The following is a 26,376-nucleotide window of genomic DNA, read 5'->3' as shown; positions in this document are numbered from 1 at the left end:
TGACATCATCTTGTTTGTTATTTATCGTAGCCAGTATGTCATTTATTTACCTTATGAGGGTATTGTATTTTACCTGCAATTATAACACTCTGATGAAAAATAGTACAGGTGAATTTGCATCTATAATTTCGATATATTTCTATATTAATCCCAAAATACTTTTCCTGTGTTTTAATGTTTTTTTTTTGTTGCTGTTGCACAAACTTATTTATACAACATTTATTTGTCATGTAACCTCCTTGATGTTGTTTAAAATCTGTATAAATTGCCTTTATTCTGTATTACACCAATGGTTGTATCAAGCATGAGATCTCTAGCTTCAGTCACTATTCACAGTTAGTGTATAGAAAATAGATGCAGTGAAAGTAAATCATGACTGATTATCATTCTTCCTGATATCCCCTTTGTGTTCCACACACGTCATATAGCTTTTGAACAAAATAAAACTTGATAAATGATGCCTGAATCATCGTTTATGGCTAAACAAACCTTTTGTTTGTTGAGTTTTTTTCCTTTTGAGATTGAATGTCTGTGACGAGATGTCTGGCTCATTCTTCATAGCCTTGAAACAGATGGCTTGTTGGACCTAAATTCTCTTCATGCGCTTTGTGTATTCCTTGCACACCTACGGCATGACCTCCAGTATTTTTTATGAAGGATGGGACAATTACCCATTATAATCTGAAGGTAAACTTACTTATTTCCAGCTGTGTAACACATACAGAAGCAGAACTCTGGTGACACCAAGGAAGAGTTGCCTTTGCAGGTAAATTTTTTCACCTCTAAAGTATATTATTAAAGCACTTTCATTTAATCTGCAGAGGCATTTTAAATAATACACACATATAAACACACACACACACACACACACACACACACACACACACACACACACACACACACAAAGCTTTAGAGAACCACACTCCCGGTCAAGTGAGCTCTGACTCCACAAGCCACCTGCTGAGGTTCTGCTTATCGGTATATGTATACATGTATATCTTCTTACAGTATATGGCCTGTAGCAGACAAACAGCTGGTCCTACTTGCTCCACAGGGCAGTTTTTTGGGTGTATGTGCGGGTTCCTACTAGCGACTGCACAGCAAGCAGAGCATGATAAGCTGCAATAGCAGACACATGAACATGAAGGGTGGAAGGAGACAACCCTTTGGTGACCTGTTCCTGAAAGAATTAAAGCACTGGGCCAACTGTGCAGTTAACTGGATCTAACTGGTGGCCTTCGCACCATATAGTAAACAGGTGCCATTTCGTGGCATATAACCTCCTCGTGGAGGGAGCTCCAGACCGTAGAATGGCCTCTACTGCCTTGGCTGAGAGACTAGAGGCTAAGTCTCCACAGCTCTGGGAAAGGAGAAGCAAAGCACCCCCTTTCTGGAGGGTTCATACTTTGTTTCATGCCAGCGCAGTAAGAAAGAAGGCATGTAGGACAAGCTTTGAAACCTTATCACCAGCGTGGACTATATTAAGGACCATGTTCAGGCACAAGCCTTAACCCACTGAGCTACCACAGAAGTGCCTTTTTTTGGTGGAGTTATCTTTCATTAAAGACAAGGAAATCAATAAATTAATCCAACCCAGAAAGGTCAGAATTGAAATGTTTTCAGCGGGGACAAGGTAGAGAAGTTTTATTTATCAACACAGCAACCAGCTCGACCAGGAATCAAACTCTCAAACTCATCCTTGTGGGGATACTGACATTAACCCACTAGGCTATCACATCCATCCATCTATCCATCTATCCATCTATCTATCTATCTATCTATCTATCTATCTATCTATCTATCTATCTATCTATCTATCTATGATGTGAGGTCCAGTTAACAGGTAGCAGTAATAACTAATTTTTACTTAAGTACATGTCAGAGCCAAAACTTCTTTACTTTCACTTAAGTAAAAAAGTTTAATCAGTACTTCAACTTTTACCCGAGTATTTTAAAACATGCCACCTCTGCCCAGTGACGCTTTTTATCCTGTTGTGCTACTATGCTCAAAGGTGGCCTTTATTAACGCAGTCTCAGGGACATTCCCCCTAAAATGACATCTTACATAGTGCCAGGATTAGTACAAATCATAAATGGACACCATACTGGACACCATAGTGTCCAGACCAAGAGTAATTAGATGAGAGAGGGAAAATCAGAGGGGATTGTGTAAGGTCTCTTGAGTCGCAAAGAGGTCCACTTATGCTCTGTAAAACTTCCACCATATCTGCTCCACCACATCAGGGCGTCGGCGCCCTGGTTCGAACGCCCTGGGATGTATACTGCCCTCAGTGAAAGTAGCTTCCTTTGGGCCCACAGGAGGATCTGTCATGCTAGCTTTAAAGGAGGCGAGAGCGCAGACCAACCTATTGGTTGATGTACCAAGAGCCGCCCCTGGAGGAGGGGGTAATGTCATGCCTCCCTCCAATGCTCAACACTTCCGCTCAGCATCTCCCTTCTATTAATCACCTACACCTGTCTTCCATTTATCAATCCCCTTTCCCTTCACTCGCCGTCCGATCTACCGTTAAATAACCATAGATCATCCAGACTTCCTACCATTCCGACAACCTTCGGAGTTGTCCATGCACCTCACTAAGATTCTTGTGAAGCATGCTTTGTTTAAGTTAATTGTTTCCTGTACTCCTGTTACTTACTTTCTTGTGTTTGCCTATCTAAGATCAATAAACGACACTTTGTTTTACTCCTGGTCCCCGACGCCTGGTCTATCCGTGATACTGATTGCCTGACTTCTGCTTTTTTTTCTTGTTTATTATTTGGTTTTATGATTTTAATTAAATAAAATCCTCATTTCTATCCTTTCAGGTTTTAATAATTTGTTGAACAGTTCCTAACACAATTCCCATTATTACAGCAATCTCTTTTTTTAATTACCCTTTTTTTGTTTTCAGAAGAAATTTGTCTCTTTTGACTCACAGTAACATCGTTTCCATGACATGCCTTCCAATTTAGAAAGAAGCTACACACTGAATTAGTTAAAGGTAAAATAACAATTTCTATATTCTATAAAATAATATTTTCCTCGATAAAAAATACTATTTACAGTAATGCTTATCCCATCAATGTATTCAAAACCAAACAACAACTTCTTTTAGACCAAGCAGTGCATAATTTGTATAAACAATTAGATATAAGAAGCATTATGCTCACAAATATCTGTGAGCATTCTTTGCTTAAAATAATATATACAAAAAAATAATAGAGACTTCTGTGAGATGTTCCTAATTTCTCATGGTTATTTATTTATTATACGTTTCTTTCCTTTTATGTTATTTAAGTATGCAAACAAACAAGACTTATTATTTGGTTATGTTTTTGTCTGGATAAAACTTTACAATTAATACTTTACATGAGAAGTTTTTATTCAATTGTTTGACAAACACCTGATCTCGAATACCATAAATTAGAGGACTAAGAAGGCGTGGTACAAGGTTTGTTATCAAGTAAGCATAAAAACTGTACTTGGTCCATTGAGTAGGCATTATACGAGCAAAAACTAAGTCAAGTACTGGAGGAGTAAAGGACAACATACAGAGTAACTGCTGTACTCCATGCAACAAGATTGTGCTCTTGGCTTTTTTTGTAGATTCCTTGTCACTTGACATCTTTCTGGCTGTAACCAGCACCCTAAAATAAGTATAAAAAAGAACAATCCAGACAAAGGATGTATAAATTGCTTGTGTAGCTTGCTTTCTCTGATTATGGTAAACAGTGTTGTACAGAAATGATGAAGAGCAGACAGTAACAGTGTTAAAAATGAACAAAGGAAACAGAACAACAGAAATAACAAAGTCTGTCAGTGGAGGAATAAGTCCAACACCCCATATCAAAATGTTAAGAATGAAAGTCCTGTGTACTGTACAGATCTGAGAGTGATGCAAAGGTTTACAAATGGCAATGTAACGCTCTACTGCCATAGCAGATAAGATTAGGGGTGTGTTCTTCTGAGTGGCTGAAGCTATGATTAGTAATACACAACAAAATGAAATGCTAATATTCTTCAATAAATATGACATTACAAGGAGAATTACAGAGACACAAACCATTATCATATCATTAATAACTAAATGTATATATAAAATGTATCTTGGATTGTTATAGAAAACTGAGGTTTTGAAGAAGGTGAAAACAAATAATCCATTGATACCGATTATGATGAATCCAAGAAGAATGCTTACTATAATTTTGCTCATATATTCCTCGAAGCTATCAATACTGCTGACACTCACTGAGGAATTCATTATCTAAAAAACACTACAGAACCTGTGAGGTCTTCAAAAACAATGAAGTACAATGGGTATATTTGCAGATCAATAGACAGTTAACTTTGCAACACGTAATAAAAAGATAGCTGGTTATAAAGGGTCACTGAGAATCTAAGAGGTTTATATAGTTTGTGTGAGTGTCATGTAGTTACATAGGAGGCGTGGAGTGGAATTTCCCAAGTCAGTGTACTGAAAGAAAGCTGCCCCTATGGACAATTTGAGATTTCACACCTAGTTCATCTTAATATATTTTTAAGATACTTCAAAATAAACCTTAAAAGATGTTAAAAGCTTTTAAAATACAGGTGTACAAACGCTATATATATTAGGGTTGTGCATCTCCATAACTGAGGCCTATGTGATTTGCATCTCAATGAATAACCAACAAAACAGTATGTTATAATACTGAAGCGATGCAGTGTGATCCGATTTTGATTGATTAAACACGATGTGATTTAATGCAGTACGGATGCAATATAAAGAATAGGATGCTATGCAATTCATTAGAGTACAGATAGTTCACTTTTATTTATTCGGTTCAGACAAACAGGAAGTGAAATTCATACATTAACCAAAGCGGAATCAACTGTGACTCGCCTCTCTCTCTCTCTCTCTCTCTCTCTCTCTCTCCCTCTTGTTTTGTACACTCCACGCACTGTAGATACAAAGTGAAAAGTTAATATCATATGTACATTAGCATTTACTCAGTATTTAGTAGAAGCACAGTATTTTTTGAGTATGAAGCAACATGCTTTGCACACATGGTTTGGAGTATTTTCTGCTATTCTTAATGGCAAAGACTTTTAAGATGGGTCAGGTTAGATAAATGAATTACTAGATCATTTTCTACTTTTGACCACAAGATGCCAGTAGCGTGCATTGTTGACAAGCAAGCTCAAACCTTACCACCAAAGAGCCTTTTTCAAATACTGTAATTAATTCAAAAAAGGAATGAAAATATTTTATATAAACCGTCACTTCAATTAAAATGTAGTTTTGTTACATATATGTATGATTTGTACTAATCCTGGCACTATGTAAGATGTCATTTTAGGGGGAATGTCCCTGAGACTGCGTTAATAAAGGCCACCTTTGAGCATAGTAGCACAACAGGATAAAAAGCATCACTGGGCAGAGGTGGCAAAAGTACACACATCCTTTACTTAAGTAGAAGTACAGATACTCATGTTTTAAAATACTCGGTTAAAAGTTGAAGTACTGATTAAACATTTTTACTTAAGTGAAAGTAAAGAAGTTTTGGCTCTGACATGTACTTAAGTAAAAAGTAGTTATTATTTCTACCTGTTTTAGCTGTTAACTGGACCTCACATCATAGATAGATAGATAGATAGATAGATGTGATAGCCTAGTGGGTTAATATCAGTATCCCCACAAGGATGAGTTGGAGAGTTTGATTCCTGGTCGAGCTGGTTGCTGTGTTGGTAAATAAAACTTCTGGACCTTGTCCCCTCTGAAACATTTCAATTCTGTCCTTTCTGTGTTGGATTAATTTCTTGATTTCCTACCTGTCTTCCCTGATGGTCCAGTGGGTTAAATCAGGTTTTTTGCTTTTGGTGGGGTTCAGGGTTTGAATCCTGCTTTCTGTCTGCCAGTCACGATCAGGATTCACTTCCTACATCTTTCTTTAGCGATATATTTTTGTTGTTGATGGGTTGAAAAGAAAGATAGAGCTGCTCTAAATAAGCTTCCTAGCCTGTCCTCACCAGTGGTTTAATGGGTTAGGTTGGTAGCCCGCTTGTGGTGGGGATCATGGTTTGAATCCTGCTTTCTTCCTGTTATTTACAATGTGGGTTCAACTTGTGCTACTTACATCTGTATTCGCTTCCTACATCTTTCTTTACCGTTAAATACTTGTGTTGATGGTTTAAAAAGAATGATAGACCTGCTCTAATCAAGCTTCCCATCCCGTTTTTTTCTGATGGCTTAGTGGGTTAAGGCTGGTACTTTGCTAATGTTGGTGGTCAGGGTTCAAACCTGGCTTTCTGTCTGCTAGTCAGAACCTTTCACACTCTTAACTTTGAGCCCTGGCTGGGGTTTGAACCTCTCAACCCAGAGGTAAAGCTCTTCCAATTGAGCCACAGGATTTCCTGCAAGAACCTTTTAGAAATTTTTAGGACCTTTTTTGGTTCTTTTTAAAAACTTTTAAAACAATTTAAAGGAAAGCTAAGCGGTAGGAATCGAACTGGGTGAGTCAGATAGCAGCAACCACTTCACTGACCATTACACCAACACAGGAGAGGCAAACAAGCATTTGCTTATTGGACTCTTGGCTTTTCTATAGTTAGGAGACCAGCATTTTCTCTTAGATCATGATGGTAGAGGGTCAAAACTCCTTCCTGTACATTCTCTTAGTAACTCGAAGTCTATGAGAAGTGACTCAGGTACAAGAACCACATCTCCAACACCTGCACCACTGATATACCATAATTTGCCAGCAACCAATTTTAATGACCTTTCATTGTTCTGTTTTTAAAAATTTCTTATAATGTTCAATATGAAACTAGAGGTAAGAATCGAACCAGGGAAGTCTTTCATCATAGATCACTAATGGCATTATTTCAAAACTCAAAACTTTGTTAGACATGTAAATAAGCAGGAAAGACAGAGACAAAGACAAAGACAAAGAGACACAGACACAGCTTTAGAAAGAGTGAGAAACAAATAGAGAGACAGCAAGAGAGAGACATATACAGTGAGACAGAGACATTTACTAAAAGAGACACAGAGACAATTAGATAGAGAAAATAGAGAGACAAAGATAGCGAGATATAGCCACTTCCTGTTGGAAGTGTTTATCCCGAGCGACTCTTAATGATCTCATTTACTAAATGAGCAGTAGTGAGTTAAAGGCTTGCTCAGGTGCCCAAAACTGGCAGCTTGGAGGTGTTAAACATGTATCATATGTACAGCATGTGATATATATGTAAGCATATGTACAGTGATGAAATATAAAGGCTATATCAGTGCAGAGACATGTGGACATCATTTAGAGTCTTTGCTATGTTTCCACACGGACAGTTAATGAGGTGATACTGGAGAAAATGCACCTCTTCAAGTCAAGTCAGGAAGCTTTTATATATATAAAATTATAGACATTTTACATATTTAAATAATGTATTGTTTTTATCTGTACGATCAATAAAGACAGTAATTTAAGTTTGTGTCGCCATTATGAGGGAAAACCCCACAAAACGCCACCCAGAGGGTAAATTGTGATTTGAGACTCAGAAATAAAACAAAAGTTTACTGATTAAAAATATTTTTATCTGGAGTTAATTTATTTATTTCACATCTAAGTAATGAAAGGAAAACATTTTGTGCCGCTTAAAAGAATTTTAATTTTGACAGCCAAATATATATATATATATATATATATATATATATATATATATATATATATATATATATATATATATATATATATATATTTGAATTAATACAAAACGAAACCTAATGAATGTGTCCAGGCTGAAGATCCACATATAGAACACAAGCAGACAAAAAAGATGATGATGATCATGAATGTGTCTGTTCTCAGTCATGTTTACATCACTGCCTCCCTCTGTCTCATCCATGTTAACCCCAAACTTCTTACTGCCTTCTGTGGTGAGTGAGAGTCCGTACTTTATACACCAGTGGATTGAACGCGCAGTGACAGGAAATCGGTTGTTCGGCTGAAATCGGCACTCAGTGAAAAAAAAAAAAAATAATTTCACCAAATCAATGGATTAAAACTAAAGTAGCGAGTCTGTTTTGAAAATGTAAGAAGTAAAAAGTACAGATATTTGTGTAAAAATGTAATGAGTAAAAGTAAAAAGTTGTCTGAAAAATAAATAGTGGAGTAAAGTACTGATACCAGAAAAATCTACTTAAGTACAGTAACGAAGTATTTGTACTTCGTTACTTCCCACCTCTGTCACTGAGTTTAGAGAAACCGGAGATATAATAAACAATCTGATCCTAGAAAAAACACTTTTACAGTCTTATGTGTAAAAATAAAATCATAATAATTGTAAAATGTTAGATGTATAATCTAAACTAACAAATGTCTGAGTGTACAAAAATATATATTATATTTTGACCATGAATTGTAGTTACGCTTTCATTTTCTGTTGAAATTATAAAACAAAGAAAAGATAAAGGAAAATAATGTATATAATTACTTATATAGTATGCTCTCGGTTCGGTACACATGCGTCCCGAATGCAAACCTTTCTACGTGCGGAACATAGTAAAAATATGAGTTCCCTTTGGAATGTATTCAAAGGTGGGCTGAAAATTGGTTTGGTCTCTGCCTTGCACTGTGTTTTTTTTTTTATTATTATAAAACTTGAAAACATACACAACAATGCCAAAGGGTATATAGGGTTGCAATACGCTTTGTAGTGCATTGTGTAATACATATTTGTTTTGCATATATGCAAAATTGCGTTCACCTTCTGTTTTGTGGCAGTATTGTGATATGGATTCTTGAAGAATTTCTCTTAAAAAGGGAAAATCCTTACAATTCTGCATGTCGAGAAAGTAAATGAATGAAGGATGGAAGGAAGGAATCAATGACATTTGTTATAATTTGCTGAAATAAGTAGAACAGTTAAAGTATAAGTATATAAAACACATGCACGCACACTTATAAAGAACATCTTTATTACCCAAATGGAGTCTAACAAATGTAATCTATTTAATAATATTTTTTAATTAATTAAATTTAATTTAATTTATCAAGTGTATTGGATTAATTAGATTAATATTATATTATTTTTATTTTTACATACATTTACACTTTATTCAAAACTTTTAAAATTAAAACTCTTGAGTTTACAAATGTTAAAATGTTTCTACTACTTTTGTGCCCAAATTTAGAAACCACATAAAATTGTTTTTTACAAATATGTATGATTCTTTCTAATCCTGCCAGTATGGATATGATCCAGACATGTGATGAACCAGGCAACATTGTCTGTAGTTGCTTTAAAAAAATAGAAACAAGCTAACAGCTGTTAGTTCGTTTGTGGCATTATTAGTATTGTATCCTAAATGGGGAACAATAATGTGTCCGACATTATGTTAAATATTAAATGAGAAAGGTAAATCTGTTGTTGGAGACATTAGTGCTATATTTATCATATCACATATTTCACATATGTGATAATCTAACCTTTACAAGGACTATGTTGCAAGAAAAGTATCCTTTAATATCCCTCACAAATTTCTTATCTCGGATTCCATAAATTAGAGAACTCAAGAGTCTTGGTACAATGTTTGTAAGTAAATAGTTAAAGAAGGTGATCTTTGTTCGATGAGTTGAAAAAAATGGAATTAATAGCATGTCCAAGAGAGGTGATACATAAGACATCATACAGAGAAGTAACTGACAACCATGCAGCAGGATTGTATTTCGGGCCTTCTTAGCTAAATTTTGATGATGGCTAGATGAGACAGCTTTAGCTATAAAAAGAACTTTAAAATAGGTATAGATCAAAATTATCCAGACAACAGACATGTAAATAGTCTGTGTAGCAATGGTCTTTTTTGCATGATAGGCTGTGTTGTACACAGTAATAGGTTGGCAGAATGTGAGCGAATAAAAAAAAGTAATGGGTTGACTTGCACTGGTAATGATGATGTCGGTTATTGCAGGGATAGCACCAATTCCCCATAGCAAACAGATTAGCATATATGTCCTTTTCACCGTGCAGATCCGTGCATGATGCAGGGGGTTACAGATTGCAATGTAACGTTCTACAGCCATGCCAGCCAAATTTAAAGGAGTGTTCATAAAAGTAGTTGATGCTATTGCTAACAGTGTACAACAAACAAATACATTTATATTAGGCAATGCATATGTAAACACATACAAAGTCACTGATATGCAAATCATGAGGGTATCATTTATTACAAGGTTAATGTATAAAATGTACCTGGACTCACTATGAAAGACGGGATTGAAAAAGAAAGTGACCACTAACATTCCATTTATAAAAATAATGATTATAGCAAATAAAACAATAATAATATTTTTTGCAAAAGCTTCCTGATAACTGTCCGGGATTCTTAATTGGTCCGTTATGTTCATTGCCATGTTCTTAAGAAGACAATATTCCTGGAAAAAAAACTAAAAACATAAAGGATTTAAGGAATATTAAAATATAAATTTTGTATTTAATAGAATAATTGATTTCATATTTCCAGGATAGACATAATAATCACTGTACCTTTTAGAAACAAGCTTATATAGCATTAGTAGTTCCACTCCATCCTTTGCATTTCTCTTGCCAGTGGAAAACTTTCTGGTTGTTATAAGGACTGTTGGATTTCTTCAACTCACTGCTGTTTTATAATGCATAAGCATCAGGGGAATATGCATGTGTGCACATGTAAGCCAGTACTGTTACCTTCCAAGTGGGAAACATTCTTTTTGTGCAATCTGTTCATTTGACTTACCTTACAGGATTGTCACTTGTTTTAACAGAACATATTGCACATACTGAAGCTAGCAGTTTAACATATGTATGACGAACACTAAGAACAAATAAAACTCATGAAATTGTACACCATTAAACACCCTGAGACTGGGAATTAATATTTTTTAATTTAAAAATTATAGTGCCAAAAATACAAATTATGCTAATGTTAATGCACTGTTGGTAAAGTGACATTGGAGGTAACATTTACCATCCTTCTATCTCCATAAGATGGCAGGATTGTGTTGTACTAACAATGGAACTAGAATATAATGGGGCAGTTGACATTTACTTATTTCTGTGCCTGGTATGCACAGAAGAATAGGGCATTAGGAACCAGTTTTTCACACATTTTCTCAGCATTGTAGGAGGGTCATCTTTGTCATACTTAAATCTAAACCCGATGTGGGTATGAATTAAGCTGGAAGTGTTTTTTGCTTGTTTGTTGTGTTAGCAAATTTTTTAAAAACCTTGTTTGGAAAAACAGTAAAAATGGTAGTTTTCAAAAAGAAAAAAAATCCATAAGCATTTTATCTGTATGTATTAAGTTAGGACACATTTTGTGATCAATCTGAAAATGTATCCTTATTATAAATCAATTTATTAAATAATAAACATGTTTGATCAGATCAGTATTTAGTAGATTCACTATTCAGTATGTACCTCGGTTTTTAAGTCATGATTCAGTTCAATTTCGGTACGGTTAGAGGGAAAGAATAGCAAAACATAAAATTGCTTTTTTATTATTATTATTTTCTTATTTATTTTTGTTTTATTATTATTAATATTTGTGATCAACATTTGAACAGGTTACATTTTTAATACAATTTTAAATAAAATGCCTGCTTGGTTGAATAATATATAAAATAATATCATATTTTATCACATGATTTAAGTAGAATAAATCTAATTAATGCAATTCACTTTTTATTATATTGATTAAATTGGTACAAATTAAATTGATTAAATAAAGTTAAATAAACCCAGCCATTAGGGTTGCACAAGCCATTTTTGCTGGTCCTAGGCTCGGATAAATGGGAAAGGTTGCGTTAGGAACTGCATACAGCGTAAAAAATGTGCCAAATCAAATATGCGGATCAGGATTTAGAATTTCATACCGGATTGGTCAAAACCTGGGTTACCAATGACCGGCACAGGTATTGTTAGCCAACAGGGTACCAGTGGAAATTGGGCTACTGTTGGCTGAAGGAGAAGGAGAGGAGGAAGACGTCTACAGAGACAGCAGATAAAGGACCAGTGTAGGAGGGTGAAGGTTCGGGTTGGTACTTTAAATGTTGATACTATGACTGGTAAAGGGAGAGAGCTAGCTGATATGATGGAGAGGAGAAAGGTAGATGTTGTGTGTTCAGGAGATAAAGTGGAAGTGGAGTAAGGCCAGGAACATTTGAGGTGGGTTTAAACTGTTCTATCATGGTGTGGATGGAAAAAGAAATGATGTAGGGGTGATCCTGAAGGAACAGTTTAGTAAGAGTGTAGTGGAGGTGAAGAGAGTTTCTGATGAACGTGAAGCTTGAAGTTGAGGGGGTGATGATAAATGTCATCAGTGTTTATGATCCACAAGTGGGTTGTGAGATGGAGGAGAAGGAAAAAATCTGGAGTGAGTTAAATGGAGTGGTAGAAGATGTACCTAGGAATGAACGACTGGTGATTGGGGCAGACTTTAATGGGCATGTAGGTGAAGGGAACAGAGGTAATGAGGAGGTGATTGGTAGATATGGTTTTAAGGAGAGGAATGTGGAAGGGCAGATGGTGGTAGATTTTGCTAAACGAATGGAAATGTCATTGGTCAACACTTATTTTAAGAAGAAGGAGAAGCATAGAGAGGAAGTAGAGGAAGGTGCACACAGGTGGACTATGTTCTATGCAGGAGATGCAACCTGAAAGAGATTGGAGACTGTAAGGTGCTGGTAAAGCAGGATGTGGTGAAAGCCAAGGAAAAGACATATGAGGAGCTGTAAGGAAGGAGAAAAGGATTTATACCGATTGGCCAGGCAGAGGAACCGAGCTGGGAAGGATGTGCTGCAAGTGAGAGCAATAAAGGATGGAGATGGAAATGTGTTGACTAGTGAGGACAGTGTGTTGAGAAGATGAAGGGGAGTATTTTGAGCAGCTGATGAATGAGGAAAATGAAAGAGAGAGAAGGTTGGATGGTGTGGAGATTGTGAAGAAGGAAGTGGATAGGATTAGTAAGGGGGGTGTGAGAGCAGAGATTAAGAGGATGAACAGTGGAAAGTCTAGGAGAGGAGATGTTTAGGAGAGATGGCAGTGGCGTTTTTAATCAGATTGTTTAACAGGATTTTGATAGGTGAGAGGGTGCCTGAGGAATGGAGAAGGAGTGTGCTGGTACGGAGCTTTAAAAATAAGGAAAATGTGCAGACCTGCAGTAACTACAGGGGAATTAAGCTGATTAGTCACACCATGAAGTTATGGGAAAGAGTAGTGGAAGCCAGGCTGAGAGAAGAGGTGACGATTTGTGAGCAGCAGTATGGTTTCATGCCGAGGAAGAGCACCACAGACACATTATTTGGTTTGAGAATGTTGATAGACAAGTATAGAGAAGGTCAGAAGAAGTTGCACTGTGTGTTTGTGGATTTAAAGAAAGTGTACAACAGGGTGGAGAGAGAGAGAGAGGAGTTGTGGTATTGTATGAGGAAGTCAGGTGTGTCAGAGAAGTATGTGAGAGTGGTGCAGGACATGTATGAGGACAGTGTGACAACAGTGATTTGTGCAGTAGGAACAACAGACTGGTTTAAGGTGGAGGTTGGACTGCATCAAGGATCGGCTCTGAGCCCTTTCCCATTTGCAGTGGTGATAGACAGGTTGATGGACGAGGTCAGACAGGAGTCTGACCATGATATTTGCAGATTATATTGTTATTTGTGGTGAGAGTAGTGAGCAGGTTGAGAAGCACCTGAAGAGGTGGAGGTACGTTCTGGAGAGAAGGGAAATGAAAGTCAGTAGAAGTAAGACAGAGTACATGTGTGTGCATGAAAGGGAGGGCAGAGGAGTCATTCGGTTGCAGGGAGAAGAGGTGGTGAAGGTGGAGGATTTCAGGTACCTAGGTTCAACAGTGCAAAGTAATGGAGAGTGTGTTAGAGAAGTGAAGAAAAGAGTGCAGAAGAGGTGGAGAAGAGTGGCAGGAGTGATTTGTAATAATAGGGTATCTGCAAGAGTGAAAGGGAAAGTTTATAGGACTGTGGTACAACCTGCGATGTTGTATGGTTTAGAGACAGTGGCATTGAGTAAAAGACAGGAGGCGGAGCTGGAGGTAGCAGAGCTGAAGAGTTTGAGGTTTCCGTTGGGAGTGACGAGAATGGACAGGATTAGAAATTAGTTTATTAGAGGGACAGTGAGGGAGGCTCGATTGAGATGGTTTGGACATGTGCAGAGGAGGGACATGGCGTATATCGGTAGGAGAACGCTGAGGATGGAGCCACCAGGAGGGAGGTAAAGAGGAAGGCCAAAGAGGAGGTTTATGGATGTGGTGAGGGAAGACATGCAGATGGTTGGGGTAAGAGAGGCAGATGTAGAAGACAGGGGGTTATGGAGATGGATGATCCGCTGTGGCGACTCCTAATGGGAGAAGCCAAAAGAAGAAATAAAGTTAAATAAATGGAAAAATGAAATTAAAATTGATTTAATTAGTTAATTAGTATTCTTGAAGCTGGACATAAAATGCTAAAGAATCAATAGTGGCTAATAGCTAATGCTAGCTTGATGGATTTTTCCAAGTTTTTATTTCACTGCAATTTGTATAGTGCATATAACTATGTTTGTCACAAATAAAAAATCTTGAATCTTTAATCCATAGCGCTGTTTTCATGCATATGCAAAACAAATTGTATTACCGGTACTAAGTGAATAGTCACAGTTACACTGCGCTTACTCTAGGTTTTTTTTATATACCCCTGGCATTGGTGTATGTTTTCAAATAATATATATTATATTATTTATATAGGTTAGGTTACGACCGTAACCCTAGTTCCCCGAGGGAACGAGACGCTGCGTCGAAACGCTATGGGAACGCCCCTGCGTGACCGCGCTCTGAACCACGTGTGTAATCTGACCAATAGGCGTTTGGGACGTGACGTCATCAGCGGGCGATGTCGCGTAAACAGGAAGCTACAAATGGCTGCGAGATTGACCAGACGCTAGCTCCTGCGAGAGAAGGTAAGCGCCGCAGGGATGCAGGGAGTGTGGCACGGAGACGCAGCGTCTCGTTCCCTCGGGGAACTAGGGTTACGGTCGTAACCTAGAGACGTTCCCCTTCAGGAACTCGAGCTGCGTCGAAACGCTATGGGAACGAGAGTCCAATCACGCCACACTGACCAGACCCTGCCTAGAGAGTGAGGGCCTCGGCACCAGCACGCAAAACAGAGGAGCCCGGGGTGGCTCTGAGGTCAAGGTCATAGAACCTGATGAAGGTCAGCGGGGTGGACCAACCCGCCGCGTCACAGATGTCCTGGAGAGGGACTCCAGCGGACCAGGCCGTAGAGGCCGCCACACTCCGGGTGGAGTGAGCTCGAACCCCAAGTGGTGCGGGGAGGGCAGAGGACTCGTGAGCCGACACAATTGCATCCACAACCCATCTGCTCAATGTCTGCTTATTGGCCGGGAAACGGGGAACGTCCGGTCTTTCCAGACATCCAAGGCTCGAAGGGCACGCCGCGAGACCTTGATAGTGTGATGCGGGTTTCCCCTGAGGGAGAACCCCCTGCCCCGGAGCCACCACTGGAGGGGCCTCATGTGCAGGAGCCCGAGCGGAACTATGCTGGACGCCGCTGCCATGAGCCCTAGCAGCCTCTGGAACTGCCGTACAGTGAGTGGCTGGCCTTCCCGCACTCTCCTGACGGCCTGGCCGCGTCCCACACCACGCCCAAAAAGGTGTGTCTCTGTGCAGGAGAAAGCACGCTTTTGCTGGCGTTTAGCCGAAACCCAAGCACCTTCATGTAGGTGAGGACGACATCTCGATGCCGAATCGCCTAGTGCTCCGAGGGAGCCATGATCAACCAATCGTCGATGTAATTCAAAATGCGGATGCCCTGAAGCCGCAGCGGGGCCAGTGCAGCATCGACGCACATCGTGAAGGTGCGGGGTGAGAGTGCTAGACCGAACGGGAGGACCCGATATTGGTATGCTACGCCCCCGAAAGCAAACCTCAGGAACCTCCTGTGTGCAGGAAGGATGGAGATGTGAAAGTATGCGTCCTTCAGATCTATAGTGACGAACCAGTCCCCGGACCTGATCTGCGTCACGACCCCCTTGAGGGTGAGCATCCTGAACCTGAGTCTCCTGAGAGAGCGGTTCAAGGAGCGAAGATCCAGAATGGGACGCAACCCGGCATTCTTCTTCGGAACAACGAAGTACGGGCTGTAGAAGCCTGACTCTCGAACCGAGGGGGGAACCACCTCGATGGCCCCTTTCCCCAGGAGCGTGCGCACTTCCTGTTCCAGGACCAGAGCCTGCTCGGGACCCACCAGGGTGGGACACATCCCGTTGAAACGGGGAGGAGAGGATGCGAACTGCAGTGCGTAACCCCCTTCTATGGTCCGCAGGACCCACCGGGAGACCCCTGGCAACACCTCCCAACCTGCCAGAAAGTTCCTCAGGGGAACCAGCCCCTCGGGACTGGCCTCTGACCCACTCAGAGCAGCTGGGGCGGGGCCCTGCAGCTGAAGACACCTCGAAGAGGCGGCGGGCTCCCCATCCGCACGAGACTTTGGGCGGAAGTGGAGGGAGACACCCGCTGGAGGGCGGCCGTGCTCTGAAGCACATCCTGTGGCAGAGTCCACGGCCCGGCCTCCTGGTGGTGCGGGGGAGGGACGGGCACCGTAGCGTGAGGCGAACACCGCCCCCCCGACCGAAAATCGTCAGGATTTCCGCACCACGGCCCGTTTGCTGGAGTCGAGGGTGACCCTCAGGTCAGCCCGCTCCTTCTTGGGCCCAGAGCGACGCCTGGGACCTTTAGGAACTGCCCGCGGAGACCGGGCGGTGACGCTCTGTTTCTGGGCTTCGCGGTGCCCGGAAGGACCAGGCTGGGGCTGCCGCCGACCAGCCCCACGTGATCGGCGAGGGAGGTACTGCTGAAATGCAGCCGACTGCTTCTTAGACTCCTGAAACCTGTTTACGACCGCCGTCACGGCGTCACCAAACAGACCAGGAGGAGCCATCGGTGCGTTCAAGAGCACAGCTCGATCCTTGTCCGGGAGGTCGGACAAGGTGAGCCACAGATGCCGCTCGGTGGCTACCAGGGCCGCCATGGACCGACCAACGGCCCGCGCCGTGTGTTTCGTTCCCCGAAGGGTTAGGTCGGCAGCGCGACGTAACTCCTTAATGTCGGTGGCCCCGGAGCTAAGTCCCTCATCCAAGTCACGCAGCAGGTCAGCCTGGTATGCCTGCAACACACCCATGGTGTGGAGACATCCCGCAGCTTGACCTGCTGCCGCGTAAGCCTTCCCCACTAAAGCCGATGTAGCACGTAGCGGTTTAGTAGGGAACACCGGAGCCTTTAGCGACGATGCGACGCTAGGAGAGAGATAGCTAGCTAGCGTTTATATATATATATATATAAATAAAAGCTTCTTGACTTGAAGGGGTGCACTTTCTCCGGTATCACCTCATTAACTGTCCGTGTGGAAACATAGCAAAGGCTCTTAATCTCAATCAATCTATCTATCTATCTATCTATCTATCTATCTATCTATCTATCTATCTATCTATCTATCTATCTATCTATCTATCTATCTATCTATCTATCTATCTATCTATCTATCTAATATTAATATGATGTGAGGTCCAGTTAACAGCTAAAACAGGTAGAAATAATAACTACTTTTTATTTAAGTACATGTCAGAGCCAAGACTTCTTTACTTTCACTTAAGTAAAACGGTATATTCAGTACTTTAACTTTTACCCGAGTATTTTAAAACATGAGTATCTGTACTTCTACTTAAGTAATGGATGTGTGTACTTTTGCCACCTCTGACACATTGTCTCAAAGCAGCTTTACAGAAATCAACAGTCAAGGTGTGTATTTATCCCTGATGAGCAGCCGTGGCGACTGTGGCAAGGAAAAACTCCCTTAGATGTTATGAGGAAGAAACCTTAAGAGGAACCAGACTCAAAAGGGAAACCTATCCTCATTTGGGTGACATCAAGAGTGTAATCATAAATCTTTAAACAGTACAGAACACTGGAGAGTGAGAACTAACATAAGCACTGGAGTGTAAGATTATAAGTAATGTTCTTTCTACAGTCTTATACAGTCATTATGGTTATAAAACTAGGAGCTACTGAGCAACTCATAAAATAGCTCAACCATAACCATAACAACCATACCAGTGTATTGCCACTGAATTTACCCACCCCCCTGTCTGATGTTTGATTTCAACTGAAGCTTGTGACTCATAGTTTTAGTGTTTTTAGATATAATTAATCATGAATTGGTGTATAATTAGTGTAATTATATAAAATGGTCTAATTTTGTACATTGTGCCTTGCCACATAATTGTGGCTGGTAAATGTATATGCACAGTTATATAAATTATGTACAATTTGCAATTACAATATAAAACATAATTACATTAACCCTTAAGTAAATTCTTTAAAACTTTTCATGTAATTGAAATTTTTTTTAGCGCATACAGTATCTCACAAAAGAAAGTACACCTCTCACATTTCTACAATTTTAGTATATCTTCTCAAGGGACAATATAATAGAAAAAAAAAAACTTGGATATAGAGCAGTTACATTTTGGTGCTTTGAGTACAATTCTCTTATACCGACCACTAGATGTTCAACATGGCACCTCGGCAATTAATTCTCTGAGTATTTGAGAATTTGAATTGTTACTCTCCACAAAGATGGCATAGGCTATAAGAACATGAGTAACACCCTAAAACTAGTAACAGTACAGTGGCCAGGGTCATACAGAGGTTTTTTTTTTTGCTAAAAAGATTCCACGCAGAACAGAGGGAGGGTCGATCAAAGAAGTCCTCACGCTGTGTGTCAGGTGCAGAAAAATCTTCAAAAAACATGAGTGCTGCCAGCATTGCTTTAAAGGCTTCAGAAGTGAAACATCCATTTGTCACTGCTTTGACTATATGCATACACTGCCAGTTATTTTGACAATAATGGCTATATGTTTAATTATTTTTAGTGGACAGTAAATCTGTACTGCTATACATGTTGCACAATGACTACTCTAAAGTAAACAGTATCCAAGTTTCATTTCTATTGTATTTGGGGACATATTCTAAAATGGCTGCTGAAATTTGAGGTGTGTACTCACTTTTGTGAGATACTGTACATGTACAAATATTCAAACAAATGTGCATTTCAAATTAGGTAATACAGTTATACTTTTGTAATGTTATTTATGGGATAATAAATTAAATGGTCGGCTTATATAAGTTTTATGTGCTAAATAATGTAATTTAAAGGAGACAAATAGTATGTGTTTAATAAGAAATTAAAAAAACAATTATGTGTGCACTTTATAACATTTCTATTTTATCCCAATGCAACATATTGATAAAATATTTGCTAAAAGAAATCCTAAGTGTGATCAACAAATACTTGCTAGCCTTAAAGGTATTCAAAATTATGTAAATTTGATAAATGTATTGGTATATGTACAGAAGGCACACTTTATGTTATAAATACGATCATGTGCATTTATATATATATATATATATATATATATATATATATATATATATATATATATATATATATATACTGAAGAGTAGAAAATACCAATGAATACACTTACAGTGTTCATCCAAAAATGACGTAATTGTAATGTAAAACATTAAATAAATAAATGCATATATACAAAAGAAAGACAGTTGGGTTACATACTACTGATTGCATTGAACTAGATAGTAGTGAGAAAACCAATAACCATTTTTTTATTTTGATGAAGTCACTAGGATCTCTAGCACAAGGAACATATACTGAAGTTGATTGTATTTTATTTATTATTATAAATATTCTAACCTTAGTAACTAAACCCCACACTGTAAAACACTGTAAATGAGAAAAGGCAATAGCATTAATTAGTGTAATTCTGCACTAGATTGTGATATTAGAATGTTCATTTTAGCCTGTTTGTGCTTACCATTGTTAAAAGGGCTTTCTTCTTTTTTTTAACATATGTAAGATCTGTAGTGTTTTTTCACTGATTATATTTAAATTGTATGTAAATAATAATTATTGGTTGATAATCACAATGGTGCACCATTCAATGGTTGCACTGTTTTTTTTTTAATGAATAGATAATAAATCTATGAGCTAATATGTATTAGGCAAGAGGTTTTTTGCTTTTTTATTCTGGAGATATTTTTTAACTAAAATATCATAATCATATTGTCTTACTATTTTGCCTAATCATTAAACACGAACTGTACTTCTTCAGTTCTCTTTAAACAACGAAATTTGTTGATTTAACCTCATTTGTACATGATAATATTCAACACAATATTCATGAGGTATCAATGACCTATACACATTAAAATTCACCCTGGTTTTTGAGGCAAGTATTGAGTAGGTTTCACCCTGTTGACTCTATAGAGAAGGTATCTAATCCAATATTTTCTGAATTTTTCATCTCTGACCCCATAGATCATAGGGCTCAAGAAGCGTGGGATGATATATACCAGCAAAAAGTTAATGTAGCGTATTTCTAGGCCATACAGTGGAAACAACTGGATTAGAGGAGCTTGCATGGATGGCACAACAAAAGCCAGCAAGCAGAGCAGTAGCTGCACACCATGGAGCAGCACTGTGTTTCTGGCCTTTTTCACAGATACCAGGTCAGTGGAAGCTGCTCGTGCTGTCAGCATGATCTTGCAGTATGTATAGATCAAGGCCAAAAAGACAAAAGAAAAATAGACACTGTCAAAAGCACAATTCTTGTAGTAGATGTAGGGGTCACGGAAAAGTAGTGAGTGGTCACAGAAGATGAGGGTTTTAAAAAAGGATGCAGGCTCCTTGGCCAGAGTTATAAAGAGGTCTGTGAGAGGGGGTGCACTACATAATACAAGGATAACCCCGATGATCCAGATGGTGCGCTGCACTGTGCACATGTGGCCATAATGTAGGGGAAAGCAAATGGAGATGTAGCGTTCAATGGCCATCCCAGCAAGGATGAGGGGTGTAGAGCGTGTCGTTAGAACAGCTATCATGATGAATGGGCAACAAGCTGACACCAAGATCTTAGAGAAAGCATAACTTACCTGGAGAAAGGGTGGACAATTTGAAAATGAAGAACAATATAGACATTTATAATAATTTACAATATCTTATTACATAGCTCATTTAATAACAAATTAATTTTTTAGATACATAAAACTGAACAAAGTACAAATAAAAATAAATGTGGGCACTGTTTTGAAGTGAACACACTGAAAGACTGATGGATTTTTTTTTTATTAAATCTAAAAAAACAAATAAGACTGCATAAGACTACTTCTCTTCTCCTGTTCTCTTTAGCATTTTATGATTCAGTCTACACTTAAAGTTTTCTGAATAAAAATATTATACAATGTCTCATGTCTCATTACATCAATTATGAAATATTACTTATCTTGCTGTGACAACACTTATAATGCTATATATCATGAAATACTAACATTTCTTATAATTATTATATTTTTTTAATAATTTTATATAATTAATAATTATATTATAATTATATCATTATAATTTTGTTCATACATTTGGTCATTAAAATAGATTTTAGTTTTTAATTAATTTATTATGTATTATAGATTATTATTTACAAAAGCAGGCACATTAAAAAGAAAGCAGTTTGCAGTTTTTTCCTGGCTTAAATGAATTGAAGAAATTTAAGGAAACTCGGTTTGAACACTTACCACATACAGACCTGTTACAAGTGTCAGTTGGACTGCATCATTGATGACCATGTAAATAAACATTATGTAGCGTGGGTCCTCATAGAAAAAGTTATGTCTAAAGAAAGTGGATGTCATGGTGCTATTGAGGATACTAAGGGCAAGCCACACTATCATGGCTACTATGTTTTTGGTAAGTACATTGCTAAAGCTTTCCTTTGAAATAACATTCTGAGGCAGGCTGAGATTGAAGTTTCCATATGCAAAGTCAGCAGAAGAGTTCATGATCTATAAGTGTTATAACAAATAGAAAGACATAGGTATAAATGTTTAAGAAAGAAAGAAAGAAAGAAAGATGGTAAGTTATGGTATTATAAAAACATTATAAAAAATGCTGCAAGAATAGTTTTACACAAATAAGCTCATTAGACAAATACATTCAAATTAAATAACAATATAATAATATAATGCTAGATATATTTAAATAGCTAAAGAGCACACATTTTAATTCACTAAAGCAAATAAAATCACAAACAAAATATATATTTGAATTTCTCCTTAATTTTCCATATTGTGCAGCACAACATGCAACAAGGCTTACCTACATGTGTGATTGATCAGTCCTGGTTAAAGATGGCTTTTATATAGTGTGAATTCTTTAGGGACATTACCAAGCTCTACCTTAAGTCCCAAAAGAAAAAGTACGCTAGATAATTTCCATCAGTAGGTTACGAGAATAATGCTGGTGTTTTTTGGCTCATGGTAAAAAGTATGAGGCGGTACAGGGGCAATGGGTCAAATGCAAATACATATTCAGTATTTATTTAGATTAGCTCGCTAATAGTCAGATTATTTGCATCTCACAGTAAGTACTTCCTCCTATATGTGGAAAAGAAAATTTAACATTTTTTCATACAGTAGTAAATGTCAAAGACTATTTGAGAGCATCAGCTACAAGACTCAGCTAAGCATTTCCAGATATACCACATGTTTAATGTAAGATATAGTATTGCTGTTGGTTTTGTAAATATGTCAAAACAATGATTAGATTTTTTAGAAAAAAACAGATTACTTCACTGTAAGTGTAACTGTAGACTAGTGTATTATGAATAAGTTCTTGTTACTGTATGGACTCTAAGCCTTTGATGGACTCTATCTCCAACCTCACCTGCTCAGTCCAGCACTCGTTCACAGGTTTCGGAAGCACGCCTTTCAGCAGTTATTTTCCCCTGTGATGAAAGCATGCAGCTCTGCCTCTCTGATCTGTGACACTGAGGTCAAGGAGCCCATGTAGGTTGTGACTTGTGCCATTGCCAGTAAGCCGGACGAGTGCTTTCTGCATTGCAACCTCCATGTCAGGGTCTCCCGTTCTTTCCTGATCTGCACACTGAGGTGTCCAGGTCCTGGGCAAAGCCTTTCTCAGCCCGCTCCTTTAGCGCCAAAGCGGCATTATACTCTTAAGATATGGGGCTGATACACTCAAAAAAATGAATTCTGCCCCCTGTTAAATTTACTTAAATGTAACATACAATACAATATAATTTTATTTTTACTAAATTAACGTGAATAAATCATGTAGGATTTTCTATAAGGTCAACTATTTAGCTTTTAATAGATTCACTCATTTCAAACTAACATAACACAATCAAACTCTCACGCGTTTCCTGGGAAAATCACTGCCGATATCGCAAGATTTAAGCAAAGCCTGGCTTCAGGAATATCACCTGTTTTTTGCATGCTTATGAGAAGGTAAGAGCAAATCCTTTGTTATACACTTTTAAAATGAATTAAAATGTAAACGAAATCACTTTTAAATCAATGTCTTTAGTCTTTTTTGTTGATAGTTTACCGAATGTAACGTTTTGTGTTGTCAGTCGAGATGTGATGTTCATTCAGGTTAAGAGAAAGCTAACTAATCACTGTACAGTTCACCATTAGCGTGGTGGACTTTAATGTAGGTAATGACTTTAGCAGTTTAATTTCATAATATAATTTGTTTACTGGTTTAACAAATACACTAATTTAATTAACCAACCCTGTTCAATTTCCACATATAACTTCAAATGAAGCTCTCCATTGTGTTGCCAATAACAGGGCGGTAGTCCTGGGACACTGTACAAATTGTGAATAGAAACATAATGCAATGATGTGGAAGTTTTAAATTTCAATATTTTATTCAGAATACAACATAGATGACATATCAAATGTTTAAACTTTTGTTTAACACATGTTTAAACGTCCCACGACCTGTAAGGTTCTCTGTTTCAGGCCCCGGACCAGAAGAAGCTGAACCGCATTGTGCCCGGTATGAGCACTTAACACCTACGTCAACAGGACTGGCCCCTAGAGGAAGTCAGATCAGCTACTCATCTACTACGGCTGCTAACAAGCAGACTGTGAGCAAAAGGATCATTGATGCTGTTGCATCTTCTTATGAGTCTGCTGGTCTCCCCGCTCCACTCGGGGTCAGAGTGTCGGAACTCAGAACCCGTCTCTGAGCAGACACATCACGGGTGGATTCGTTTCAGTTAATTCCCAATGTAGCACTCTTAACTTAAAATAAAATAAAATAGACCTCAAAAGCCAATGAAAAATCTTTAGTCTTGGATGAGAAAGAGAAAAAACATCTTTATTCCAGACACGTTTTAATGAGCCAATAGAAGGTGGTCACTTCATCACATCTAAAATGATCAAGCGCACACACACTTTACACACACTCATTCTTATACCCTGGTGTTACATGACACCTTTACTTTTTTTTTCTATTTTCTTCACCCTAGCAAAGTCCCCTTCCTGTGATTACATATTTGGGTTTTCCTGTTCCCCCCATTACCCTTATTTATGGCCTTTTCTCTATGTCACTTAAGAAAAGAATGTGTATACAACTTTTACCCCCTCTGATACAGCCAGGCACCACTTCCTCCTGCTCAGGTTTTTATGTCTGGACAACCATTTTGCGGCCTACTTTATCTTCCCTACTGTGTAAGTGTTCTGTTTTTTTAATGCTATTTGCTATCCCATTTTTATTAAATCAAGCTATATTATTTTACTTAGATTGTCTATTTGTATATGTTTAACTACATTATTCTACTTGGTTATGTTAGTGTCTAGGTCATACTTCATTTATATTATCTGTACTGACTGTTGCATAGTGTGTTAAGCTTCACAACTATAACATTTGTAAGTTTGTTACTTTTGTTGTTACATGCACATATTAATTGTATGTTTTTAGTCATTGTGATCTCTGTTTGTTTCTTTTATTCAGCTCCGACTCACAGATGTCCTGAGACATCTCTTAAGAGCATTCCTCACTGACAGCATCGTCAATCTCACCTCTTCTCTGCCCAATAAACAAGTCTGCCTTGTATGTTGTTTTCTCTTGTCTCTCCAACACACTGATAACACCAGTCAGACCCTACTCTACTCTATTTATTAATATCTGATCGTTATTAGGTTAATTATACTTGGAGTACGTAGACTACATGAGTTTGATTAAAACACATAGGCTAAATAGGTTAAATCAAGCTGCTTCTATTGTATCTAATAGGTTCTGTACTAATTATTAAGTCAATTTGTTGGATGGATATTAGTTGGATTAAAACACACTCTAGGTAAGGTTAATTCGAATATTTTTCTCGACATCAAGAGCCCACTCCACCCAGAGTGTGGCAGCCTTGAAGGCTTGACCCAGAATGTCTACAACCGAACCCTTCCTGACTGTGCATCATTTTGGAAAGGAATTCAGTGATGGAACTGGTCAACCTGTTTCAGGCCTTCTGTCTTCTTTTTGGACTAATTTATTCCCTGCAATTTAACTTTAACAATTTAACTGGGCATAATGGGAGAGTCTTTACCAGGATGAGGGATTATGGTGTGACAGCTGGCTTGACATAAGATCCCCCATTCCAACGCCTCTGCAACAATGGGAAACCAAACATGGCAGGTGCCCATGGTGATCGGACAGGGGTGGTGCGGGAAGTGGTTCGGATTCAATGCCCAGTTGGCGAGCAAGTTCCTCATTGAGAAATTCGGCGTCTGCCCCAGAGTTGAAAAACATCGCTAATTCATGGCTATGGCCCTTGACATCGATCCAAACCTTGAGCAGTGCTTTGGAGGCGCTGGCCCCAGATTTAACACTGAGCCCTTTCTTTTGCTGGATAGGTGACTGCCATGTGCCCTGCCTTGCCACAAATACAGAGTCTATGAGAGTGACATCTTTTCTTCTCGCTTGTGGAGAGGGGGTGGTGGCCAATCATGTCTAAAGAGCTGTGGAATCCCACCCACACCCAGATAGTAAAGCGTTCCAGTAGTCTAATCTAGAAGTAACAAAAGCATGAACTAGTTTTTCTGCATCCTGTAACGACATCATATTTCTAATTTTAGCAATATTTCTAAGGTGAAAGAAGGCAATCCTGGTGATATTATTCACGTGAGCTTAAAAGGAAAGACTAGGGTCAATAATAACACCAAGGTCTTTGACAGCCGTACACGCTGAAACAGAAACACCATCCAGAGATGCTACGTAATCGGAAAGTTTGCTTCTAGCTGCATGTGGTCCTAGTAAAAGTACTTCCGTCTTATCTTAGTTGAGCAGAAGAAAGTTATCAAGCATCCACTGTCTAATGTCCTTTGCACACTTCTCAACGACCAGCGTTAGCTCGCCTTGTCCGCCACAAGGCAAGTTCACCATTACCAGACTGACTTACAGGTGAGGGTTCCCTTACCG

At 38.6% G+C, this 26,376-nt stretch overlaps 3 protein-coding genes across 3 annotated transcripts; all 3 read right to left on the bottom strand.

Moving 5' to 3' along the window:
* Positions 1–3,320: 3,320 nt before the first annotated feature.
* On the bottom strand, positions 3,321–4,262 carry LOC124393575 (odorant receptor 131-2-like). The gene has a single exon (XM_046861495.1). It carries the CDS (start codon positions 4,260–4,262, stop codon positions 3,321–3,323), a length of 942 nt encoding a protein of 313 aa, XP_046717451.1.
* Positions 4,263–9,444: 5,182 nt separating this feature from the next.
* Positions 9,445–10,383, bottom strand: LOC124391545 (odorant receptor 131-2-like). Its single transcript, XM_046858201.1, has one exon. The coding sequence runs from the start codon at positions 10,381–10,383 to the stop codon at positions 9,445–9,447; it is 939 nt and encodes a 312-aa protein (XP_046714157.1).
* Positions 10,384–20,312: 9,929 nt separating this feature from the next.
* LOC124393535 (odorant receptor 131-2-like) lies at positions 20,313–21,884 on the bottom strand. The gene is made up of 2 exons (XM_046861439.1): positions 21,672–21,884; positions 20,313–21,032 (listed from the first exon to the last, which is right to left on the bottom strand). The coding sequence occupies exons 1-2, from the start codon at positions 21,825–21,827 to the stop codon at positions 20,313–20,315; spliced, it is 876 nt and encodes a 291-aa protein (XP_046717395.1). The 5' UTR covers positions 21,828–21,884.
* Positions 21,885–26,376: the final 4,492 nt, after the last annotated feature.

Source organism: Silurus meridionalis, chromosome 1 (assembly GCF_014805685.1).
Source record: "Silurus meridionalis isolate SWU-2019-XX chromosome 1, ASM1480568v1, whole genome shotgun sequence".
NCBI classification, from domain to species: domain Eukaryota; kingdom Metazoa; phylum Chordata; class Actinopteri; order Siluriformes; family Siluridae; genus Silurus; species Silurus meridionalis.
The sequence above is the reverse complement of the archived record's forward strand: the minus strand, read 5'-3'. Positions and strand labels throughout refer to the sequence as shown.

Excerpts from the sequence above, each read along its gene's own strand:
- LOC124393575 (XM_046861495.1), bottom strand. The coding sequence starts at position 4,262 with ATGAATTCCTCAGTGAGTGTCAGCAGTATTGATAGCTTCGAGGAATAT.
- LOC124391545 (XM_046858201.1), bottom strand. The coding sequence starts at position 10,383 with ATGAACATAACGGACCAATTAAGAATCCCGGACAGTTATCAGGAAGCT.
- LOC124393535 (XM_046861439.1), bottom strand. The coding sequence starts at position 21,827 with ATGATAGTGTGGCTTGCCCTTAGTATCCTCAATAGCACCATGACATCC. Across the intron at positions 21,033-21,671 it reads TTGTAACAGGTCTGTATGTG|GTAAGTTATGCTTTCTCTAA; the intron begins GTAAGTGTTCAA and ends CCCTTTCTCCAG.